The 10,843-nt window shown below is 39.7% G+C and overlaps 2 protein-coding genes across 2 annotated transcripts; both read left to right on the top strand.

Annotated features, from left to right (window-relative positions):
• The first annotated feature begins 253 nt into the window (after window positions 1–253).
• On the top strand, window positions 254–2,374 carry fndc10 (fibronectin type III domain containing 10). The gene is made up of 2 exons (XM_010775298.1): window positions 254–461; window positions 626–2,374. The coding sequence occupies exon 2, from the start codon at window positions 772–774 to the stop codon at window positions 1,783–1,785; it is 1,014 nt and encodes a 337-aa protein (XP_010773600.1). The 5' UTR covers window positions 254–461; window positions 626–771; the 3' UTR covers window positions 1,786–2,374.
• Window positions 2,375–3,978: 1,604 nt separating this feature from the next.
• Window positions 3,979–9,250, top strand: ssu72 (SSU72 homolog, RNA polymerase II CTD phosphatase). Its single transcript, XM_010775297.1, has 5 exons — window positions 3,979–4,271; window positions 5,193–5,336; window positions 7,352–7,491; window positions 7,681–7,799; window positions 8,311–9,250. The coding sequence occupies exons 1-5, from the start codon at window positions 4,192–4,194 to the stop codon at window positions 8,410–8,412; spliced, it is 585 nt and encodes a 194-aa protein (XP_010773599.1). The 5' UTR covers window positions 3,979–4,191; the 3' UTR covers window positions 8,413–9,250.
• The last annotated feature ends 1,593 nt before the right edge of the window (window positions 9,251–10,843 follow it).

Genomic DNA, 10,843 nt, shown 5'->3' with positions numbered 1-10,843 from the left:
TAAAAAGTAAAATAGTTGCTTCTGGAGAGTTAAAGCATAAAGTAGTACATGGAAATACAGTGGAGCAGAAGTAGGCCTACCTGATTATTAAACTGAAGTAAAGACTTGAGTTAATGCTCTTGGTTTCTGTCCACCACTGACCTGTAGCTAACAGCAGATAATGTGATGTGTGGACCTCTGCCTGCAGGTGAGCAGCAGGTGGGTTGAAGTAACGCTGCATCTGTCAGTCTGTCAGGACTCTGGTTGTTGACAGACACCTGAAGCACTGTGTGGGATGATGACTCAGAATGTACTTGATGACTACAAATATTCTGTGCATGCACCCACGCTCGCAAGCACACCGGCGCGCGCTCCTCTACGTGTACTCTCGCACAGCACCGGAGCATCACGTCGAGACAGATAGGAAGAAGAAAGGGAATCTGACGGCACGATAGCCGGGTCCTCTCGTCCCACCGAAACTAGTAAGTGATTTTTATAAATGCCTGTCAGTCGGAGGCTGCAATGAGGTGACTTTTATCATCGTGTAGGCGCTGTAAATTTCATCCCGCAAGCTTATCCTACGCAAGGTCATACTCAACTGTCTTTCTGACATGCATGACTAAATAGTTGTTTTCTTTAATCGCAGATGAATCGCCGAACCTCTCGTCCATGGACGTGTTATTGTGTTTCAAGCGGTTTTCGTCGTGTGCACTGAGGCAGAGCTGATCTAATGGCAGACATCAGCCCATCTGATCCATTGTGAAAGAAAATTATTCGACGAGAGGAAGTGAGATGGAAAGCCAAAAACGACCATCACTGCTCGCCTTATCGGCACTCCTGCTCTGCACATTACACCACACAGCTGGGAGCAGATCTCATCGCAGCAGCTCAGCACTGTCAACAACAACATCCCCATCAGGGGCTAGAGACAGGCATCATTTGGGAACCATAAACTGGCTGAGACAGACTAACACCAGCTCAGGCAATCAAAGTCAAGAAAGTAGGCCATCACGAAAGCTAAAAGAGGTAACAGGCCAAGGGAATAGCTTCTCCTTTAACACCAAAAGAGACAATACTACTACTGTGGTATCTGAAAGGTTTGGCAGGCCACCAAACTGGAGCCCAGAGGAGGAGGTTTCCCCACTGTGTGCCTACCGAGTGATCGAGGGAGGCATCGGTGGGCAGCTGTGTTTTCGACACACATTGTTTGGGTACGAGTGTCATAAGGGAGACTGCAGGACAGTGGTGTCTTTGGGGAATCTGGTGGCAAATATTCTCACCAATGGCAGCGTACTGTTAAAGTGGACCCATGTGGCAGAATCCGCCATGAAAAAAGAGACTGGAGCAGGTCAGAGGAGCAGTGGAAAGCCAGGGACAAATGTAACTAGAGAGGAAACTAGAGCATCACACAGTGTTTTCAGTGGCCGAAGACACAGGCGGGGAGGCTACGAGTTAAGCTGCTGGTGGAATGGAAGCTACACTCAGTTTGAGTGTGCCGGTGTCCATCTTGGATCTGGCTGCAGGGACTTTCTCCTCACTGAGCTGCATGAGAACATCCCATACCGCCTCTGCCTGCGCTCCTTGGCCAACTCTGATCCAGCTCAGAAAGAAAACCATCGGGACTGTGTTGAGTTTACCCTGCCGCCGTCTGGGATGCAGGACATTGTGATTGCCATGACAACGGTTGGGGGAGCTATTTGCGTGATGCTGGTCATCATCTGCTTGCTGGTGGCGTACATTACAGAAAACATCATGAGCCCCGCTAAACAGCACACATACTCCTACCACACTCACTCGCGACACTGAATTCTACATTTAATATCCATGATGACCACATCTAATCTCCCAATCATGGTCCCTCACCGTCAATAATACATTATTCAATCGACCATATAGTGATGCTCACATTTGTTATGACTAAATTGAAGCACAAACTACAGTGGCTCTGCAAATAACATGCCTTGTCAACCTCTGCGAGGATGCACTTAACCAAAATAACTGGTAACCCAAGTTAACTATTATACAGTTTACTGTGTTGTGTTTCTATTTTAAGGTTGTCTGTGATTGGGTCCGTCACTCTGTGTGCTGGCAGCATTTATACAGTAATACAATAAATGAAATGGTGTGGAGGCCATCAGAAACAGCAGCAAAATGTGCAGCCTGTGAAAGTGTCCAGACTTGTCATGTCCTTGCTGCGCCACAGCAAATAAAACTTTATTTTCACTCCACCGTATAGTTGATTTTAGGTCCACCTCAGTATGGATCTGTTCCATTTTTTTAAGGAAAATACAATCTGTTGTTGAATATCCAAATACTTTGTCAAAAATCTTGAGTTGGAAAGCATTTATGTCCTGCTGTCAGTGAATAAAGTACCATGAGGTCACTTGTAATACTTGATAGCTCTCTTGTCTTCCTTCTTGTGTGCATGTGTTCATCCTCACATCCCTGGACTAACAATCAATTCCAGACACAAATTCAAAATATCTGTATAAAAACGAACTTTTGCTAAGGCAGATGCTGGTCAACCACTCAGGCTTGATCTCGTTATTTAGTTATTTTAAAATGAGTATATTGAAAGTAAAGGGAAAATATATAAATACAGAGAAAAAGTTTAAAGTTGTAAGATGAAAGTGTTTTTTTTTTCACTTAATTCATTGTTCATATACAGAGAAAAACCTTTTTTTGTTTTTACCATAAGATGGTGCTAAATTGTTTCATTAATAAATTGCAGGGAAGTTGGCTTGGCTCCATTTATGGAATTTTCCAACAATAATAAATAGCTGTAGGATATACAGCATGTTATTTTCTAACTCAATATTACAATCAATATCAAGAGTATTTGTAAAACTACGAGGTACATTATTTGTATCCTCTATAAAAGACTATTTAAAGCTTGGGTTTCATTTGGATTTATAATGTTTTCTTTTTTTCTCTCACCATGAATCTCTTAATAAGAAAGAGCAAGACAATATAAATGAAGGGAAAGTTATTAATAAGAGTGTACCTAATATTTTTGTTAGAGCTCTTTGTTTCACAAATATACACATTTCCTACACAAGAAAACATATGGCCTTAAAAAAAATCACCGAAATGTCAGGCAATAGATGCAAATAAGCATTACTCCACTCACTGTGACATTCAACATTATGTAGAGTCAGATTAAAGACACACAACAATAATATGAATACTAAATATAGCTTAATAAAAATGGTATAGGTAATCAAATCAAATATATTTTTTAAATGTTATTTGGCAAATTAATATTGTGATCACGTGTTATTGTTTTTAAATTTGGATAAACTCAAAGTATGCCTTAAATTCAAGACTAAGTTGATAAGATGGACGAGAGTACTGGTGTTATTGATGTGAAAAGCTGGAGAATTGACATTTGCTGCAGCAACAAACTAATACAGCTCCTGCTCAACCAATTCTTTAGTTATCTTGCTCACTCCTCAACATTGAATTATTCCTAAGAGTATAATCAACATTTGATAACCAGTCAAAGCAAGCTCTGTTCCTAGCAGGATGCTTGGCTCCAGGGAGCTAGCTGATAAGATGGACTCCCGGATGTCCTTCCTGCTGTCTGACACTGTTTGTCCTCTTATCATCTGAAGAAGAGATTGTTTTATTCATGTTTTTGGGCAAGTCCATCAACTATCTGGGTCATACCAAGACACAGCTGTGGAGAAATAATGTTAAAGCTCCAAGGCTGTTTGCCTGCATGAACCAGGGGAGGGAAAGGAGAGGAAATAGCTAAAATGACTACAACTAAACCAGAGTCATAGAGATATAATTAATTAATTAATATTTCTCTCTAGGGCTCTGAACTAAACGAAAGGGTTTGTTTTTATTAGTAGCTTACAATATTACATACTTGGCTTCCATCCGAATGTTATCATTGGTTTAAGTTTCTAATTAGTTCTACATTTTCTTTTAGTGACGTCACTTCTACTTTCTGCCTGATGCGTGGTAAGCCCCACCCCCAAATTACATCACTTCATAAAGCCGTAGTCACCAACGGACCTCCGCCATTTTAACTTCATCCATCTAAAGAAGACGAGCAACTCGCACAGTATTTTAAATCGAACCGTTACCGTATTTAGCGTAAAAAAGGGGGGTTTGTGCTGTTTATCGTCCTTACAGAGATCGACCTAACCGATTCTTTATACATTTTGACAGCCTGTCTCGGTTATTTTCAACCGGAGAGTCGCAATGCCGAGCCACCCGCTGCGTGTAGCGGTTGTGTGCTCGAGCAACCAGAACCGCAGTATGGAGGCGCACAGTATCCTCAGGTAAACACGAGCCGCCAGGAGGACCAGGAAAGCGTCCGTGAAGTGAACCGAATCTGTGCCGCTTTCTGAGCCCGTCATGAGTCAAACCAAGACCGTGTCGGACCGTCCGTCGGGCCTCTCGCAGTAAACAATGGACTCGCTGCTTTAGAGTTAACCCAGGGGCTATTGCCTACTCTACACTCAGATTTAGGCGTATTTTTTTAGGTTTCGCGGTCGCTTTAAGTAAAAGTCCACACAGATTTTGATTTAAAAAAGGGAAAGGGCGTTTAAAAATTACCGGCCCGAGTTTTCGTTTCTCCCCACATGACGATTATAGCGCCCCCCTGTCGGGAATATTCCGGAAGAGAGCAACTGCAGCTTGTGGAGTTTAGAGTGGTAACCAGCTCTGATCAGCCCCCTCTTTACACCTTGTACAAAGGCTGAATTGAGATGTATTAGTTTTTCTACTTAAGGTCTGGATGGTTCGGGACTGTTAAACAATTTTACCTGATCGCATCCTTAATGGTTGCTCTTTTCTCATTGGAAAGCTGTACAACTTGTATGTACGTCGAAAAGGATTTAAGGGCCAATATTCTCTGTTGATGAAAGTCACCCTCGTGGTTAGCTGAAGTAAAACAAATAACGCTTTCCCTTAAATTGTGCTTTAATTTTAAATTTTAAATCTCTTGTTTAGGGGGATATGAGGTGTGCATTAAGCCTTAATACAGCCATTGAAATTGATAGACCCTGTTATACATAGAGTACTTATCTTTTAATAGAGGAGACTAATTGAAAACCTGACTTCATTGTGTACCTTTTTTATTATACGACATGGAAAGAGGCTGATGACTGCATTATTTACTTGTGCAATGTTTTATTTTTTCTATAGTTGTTGCCAGAAATGGTATATAATTTACTGTTTTGTTCTTTTCATCTCTGCAGCAAACGTGGATTTGATGTGCGTTCATTTGGGACAGGGTCTCATGTGAAGCTACCCGGTCCTGCCCCGGATAAGCCAAATGTGTATGACTTCAAAACTACATATGTACAGATGTACAACGACTTGGTCCGCAAGGACAAGGAACTGTATCCCCTTCTCACTCACTTTTCCACACGCATATATTCATACTGTATACAGGAAACCAGATAAGTAGACATGGCCCATGTACATATATCGTGTTTGACATTAATCTAGGAAGGACAACATGCAGGTATGATGGCGTTTGAACGGCACAATGGATGGGACTGCACGGATGGGTAAATCACAGGAAGGGAATGTTTAAAATGTGTAACAGACGTTTGCTTTGATATTAAACCTATTATATGCAGGGGTTCTGCAAACACCTTGCAATACAACAGTAAGTACTATTTGGTGAAGATCATGTATGCTCATCTGTTAAGATTTAAATTATAATTTCTCCAACTAAGTTAATGTTGTTGAGTGTCAGTACTTGCAAAAATGTTAACGTTACCTCTGTTGTTCCTCACCATGCAGTTACCCTGTGTTTTTAATATATGCATTTCTTCCCCCCTGTCACAATATGTTTTTGCTGCTTCGGTAACACCAGCAATTTAGGCGGAAGATTTTTTTTTCAGCAGGGAACTTAACATAAACTTGTCTTTTTTAGTTGTTAATTGCTGTTAGTTATCTGAATGTATGTTGTAACGGAGATAAGCACAGCAAAACTGAAGGAAATTTAAACTTCATTGACAAAATAAACCCAACACGGCATTTGACACAAGTTAATTCTCAAAACAAGTGTAGTTTTCCTGCTTTCTTAGACATAAATAAATTAAATATTGACTTCAGTGCTCCAAAGTAATGAGGAATGACTTGTGTTCGTTCTCATTAGTCAGACTGTAAATGCACATGCTAGCGGATACTCTAAAACTGGACCGCATTACTGAAAGCCTGTCATTTGTTGAAGCTGGAGATATAATAAAAACACATTAGTGAGTTATTTCCTATGTATCCTCACTGGCCCACGAAGAGTTTCCAAAAAGTACTGTATCTTTCGTTCATCACATCAAGTACAGACTGGAGGCGTTTTTATTTTTCTATTGATAATGGTTGAAATAATCCATGTCTTCACTATAAGGATAGCAGTCTGCCCTGGAAATGTCCCCCTTTATTGTATATGTGAAGGATGTTAATCCTGTTACATCTGGAATAAAATCATATTGCCGTGTTAAAGTAAAGAGTAATCTTTAAGGGGCTATGTCTAAACTCAGCTTAAATTATTCTGGTTAAATACGCTTCTTGTGAAATTCTGGTTTACAAACTAGGAGATGTGTGCTTCACCAAATATTACTTGCTAATCTTACTGTATTGCAGGTGTATATTATGCGAACCCATGTAGGTTGTCTGTATTGCTGCATTTCCAAGGTGCCGTGTTACAAAGTGTAAACTAGCTGCTCTGTTAATCCCCTATGTATTGTTAATATATAATGTGTATATACTGCTTCTTACGAAACGACTTGTATTCTTGCACATTTGCATGGATTTCTTTTTTTTTTTAAATATAGCCCACTATTATAGACAATTCGCTATGGTGGTTGGTCTTTTTTTATTTATATATTTGGCAATGTATTGAAGGATGATCTTGTGTAGAGAAAGTCTTACATGGACTTATGTTTGACTGCTGTTAACATTGAGTATTGGATAAACTAAATATTTTGTATTTTTTATATTTATTCTTTTTTTATATATATATATTTATTAAGCTTAAACAAGTAATCTGCCCAATGACAGATGAAGCTTTTAGCTATAAGTGACTCATTTTTCATGTGGCCCTGAAATGCCATTCTTCTATCAGCCCTTTTTAAAAAATAGCTGTTTAGTGGTAGTTTGTTCAGCCACCAGCAGAGGATGCTGCAGTTTCACACAAACACTGATGTAATCAGATGTGAACCCCAGCATGCAAACAGAGTCTGCATTCTTTTTCAAACAAGTTCATATCTTTCTGTTTTTCCCACTGGCTGTTTTCTGGCCATTTTTGATTGTTCGATGGCCCTGTCTCTGATAGTGTGATGAGTGTGTTGTATTACCTTGAAGTGTTTCCCTCGCTCCTGCTGTGTTCCTTGACCTACCAACTCCTAAGATACACACAGAATGGCATCCTGCACATGCTGGACCGCAACAAGCGCATCAAATCAAAGCCGGAGCGCTTTCAAAACTGCAAGGATAAGTTTGACCTGGTCATCACCTGTGAAGAGAGAGTCTATGACCAAGTGCTGGAGGGTGAGGCTTCTTATAAGTAATGACTAATCACTGAAAGGATGTTGTTGGTAATTCAGAGCCCCTTGCTAGCCCCTTACTGTTTTGATACAACTTTCTTAATCACATTTTTATCCCAAAATGATTTTCTAGGCAGACCAAGTTTTAATTACACTTATTGTATTGCTTTATTTTTCTGTTCTTGTTCCCCAGATCTAAATTCAAGAGAGCAGGAGACTCTGCAGTCTGTTCACGTCATCAATGTAGACATTCAGGATAACCACGAGGAAGCCACGCTGGGCGCCTTCCTCATCTGTGAGCTGTGTCAATGTGTGAGTGTCTCAACCTAAATGCTGTTGTACAGGACCACTGAGGCAAAGTACAACAAGGCTGCGCTGTAACCCCATCTATGACATTGTGGTTTAGTAATGAATTTGTATAGCCAAGTAGACTTTTTTTTACGGAAATATTTTACCCCATTTCCAAAATAGGGGGGTTCAGTGGTCACCTGATAAAAATAAAGCTGCAAATGAGAAGTAAAATAATGGGCAACTAGTTTGATAATTGTATACTCAAAGTAATGTTACAAGCAACAATTGCAAAAATGATTTTTTTTTTATCCTCTTGGACACCTTTTTTGTGTTTTTATATCATAATAAACTGGATATCTTTTGGTTTTCCGACTCTCGAAACAAGAAATCTAAGGACTAACCAGGGAATTAATAAACAATATTTACTAGTTTCCTATGCTATGAAAGGGTGCAATAATATTCATAAATGGTATTTATTAGTGGTAGTTAGCATTCAGGCTGTGTTTAATGTGCTTCCTCTCCATCCCTGCAGATCCAGCACACTGACGACATGGAGGATGAAATGGATGAACTCATTCAGGAGTTTGAGGAGAAGAGCAACCGGCCTTTTCTCCACAGTGTCTGTTTCTACTAATGCGCAATAGAAACTTGAAATACACACAAACCTAGATCACAAGCAATCAAACATTAGTATATGGACACTCCTCAGTCATCTACACAGTAGATAGACATACATAAACATGGTGTGCCTACACAACTACACACACATTCACACACAGCTTTGGGTCAGGACCTAACAAATGGCTGCTGTTGGACATATTGGGGATGATGGTGTTTGTCCTCTGCAGAGGACGAACTGGCTGCTCTCGCTCTGCCTTTTATTTCTCCTGGTCAAGGTCAGGCCTTGGTCAGCCCTTCATCCCAGTCCAGTGAAATCACTCAACCATGTCTCCTCAGGGAGAGCCATAGCACCCCACCCTGACTCAACCACTCCCTCTCCAGTCCCTCTGGTTTAGGCCACATTCAGAACAGCATATGAATGCTGATTTTTGTTTCCCCAACATAATATACCGTATAATTTTTATTCATTTAAGCCCATGTCAGACTTTTTATTCCTGATCTTGGGAAGTGTACATTTTTAGTTTTTTTTGGGGTCAGACGGGGATAAGAGTTAATTGAACTGAATGCTTGTTTTTGTGTGACAATGTGTTGTGGATTAGTTTGGATAAGTGGGTGGGCTAATAATGATAACCAAACCTAGACCTCTGAGGCTCTCCTCCAGTGTGTTTCCTATAATGTGTTGATTCTATTTCAACTTGGATATGCTATTTTTCAGGGCATTGTATGAATTTTTCTTTTGTAAATGTTAAAGAATTGAACATTGTAATTATTTGCAAACTGCGAGCTCGGCTCAGAGTGCCTGATTTTTCTGTATGTACATATGAATCCTCTAAAGAAACATCTCTAAGAAACATGTCATGGCTCTTTATTTGGTTTGTGTTATAGTTCATGAGGGTTTCATGTAAAATGGGTATTGTTACACAAAACCTTCTAGCATTGAATTACCCACTATTATGCTTATGGTCCTGGTTAATTTTATGTCTGATTTTAATTTTAGAGATACATGTGAACAGATTATTTTGAAATATTTCAATTGATAAATATTAGTGTAAAGCAAAACAGTTTAAATCAAATCCTCGGTCTGGCTTTGGATGTAGCTACCTTTGACCAACACTAATCTAGAGCAGTATATTTGGGTCATTTTCACCTTCTAACCAGTAAATCAAATGCACGAATCTAAAATAAAAACAATACGTCTTTACTTGTATATTAACCAAGGCAAAGGTTATTCTGACCAAACATATAGGCTGAAGACTTAATAAATCAAGTTTACCTCACCTTGACAAACTATAATAAACACCCTCAACGACTGCATTTGTGAAAACGACAAAAAGTTGGCAGTTGAATAGTTTAGACGTTTTACCATTTTTACGATTGCTGGTAAAGTTCTCATGACAACTTAGTTCCACTTTAAGCAAAAACAATTATTTGTAAATCTACCTGTGACTTGGAAAATCCATCACGGACTCTCCCCTGATGTGGTTCAAGATAACTGAGCTCCGACCAGCTGTTGTTGGGTGCACTGCAGAGCACACTTGCGGTAAGATAAACCCCCATAATGTTCCTAACTTTACCGGACATTATGCCTTTCCACGTTCACGTGACATATTATCTCAGCTTACTGTTATTGTATTCTTCCAGACTGACGGTGTGTTACGGTCATGAAAGCGCTTTCTGACCGCGTTCACAACCTCTACTTACCGTGAAGGAGAGCACAGTGTCAGATGCAACCAGCTGATCTAATACAACTTTATTGTAAAGAGTGAGACAAACTCAATGATTATACTCCTGAACCTGTTTTAATGGTCTCTGTGAGTTGATGTTAAGATATGCGGGAAGTGTTTACTTAAGTAAAAGTAATAATACCTCAGTGTACAAATACTAGGTTACAAACAGAGGTCAAGTGTTCAAAATGTCACGTGTCAGTGCAAAAAGGATGCCCATCAAAATGTAGGCTACATAAAGTAAAACAAACGCTACGATACGGAATTCCCTCTTAATTCTGCCCTACGCTCCCAAAAGGGGAGGGACCTGAGATAGGAAAGCTAAATGCACAGCAGCCCATTTTCACCCGGCCCAACAACAAGAGCAAGGCTGCTACATCTTATCGTGTCAGTCACGTTCTTGCGAAACACATGAAGTCTTTCAAAGACGGCGAAGTTGTGAAAGAAGCATTCCTGGAGGCTGCCGACGCGCTTTTGGGGGACAGTAAAAATAACAGTAGCATTTCAACAGGTTTTTGATATAATAAAAACTCAAGTTAGATACCGTTATTAATCTGCTGTAAGTTTGAGTTTGTTTTAACTTATTCATTATAATTATTGTACAAAATGGTATAAAATGCAAACTTAAATTGATTATAGTCTATTATCAATTCAGGTTAAGAAACTAGTGTTGCTTGCATCCTATTTTAAAGGGATTTTACATTACATATCATTTTGTTA

This window comes from Notothenia coriiceps, unplaced genomic scaffold, assembly GCF_000735185.1.
Source record: "Notothenia coriiceps isolate Sejong01 unplaced genomic scaffold, NC01 NC01_scaffold00015623, whole genome shotgun sequence".
Classification (NCBI taxonomy): Eukaryota; Metazoa; Chordata; class Actinopteri; order Perciformes; family Nototheniidae; genus Notothenia; species Notothenia coriiceps.
The sequence above is the reverse complement of the archived record's forward strand: the minus strand, read 5'-3'. Positions and strand labels throughout refer to the sequence as shown.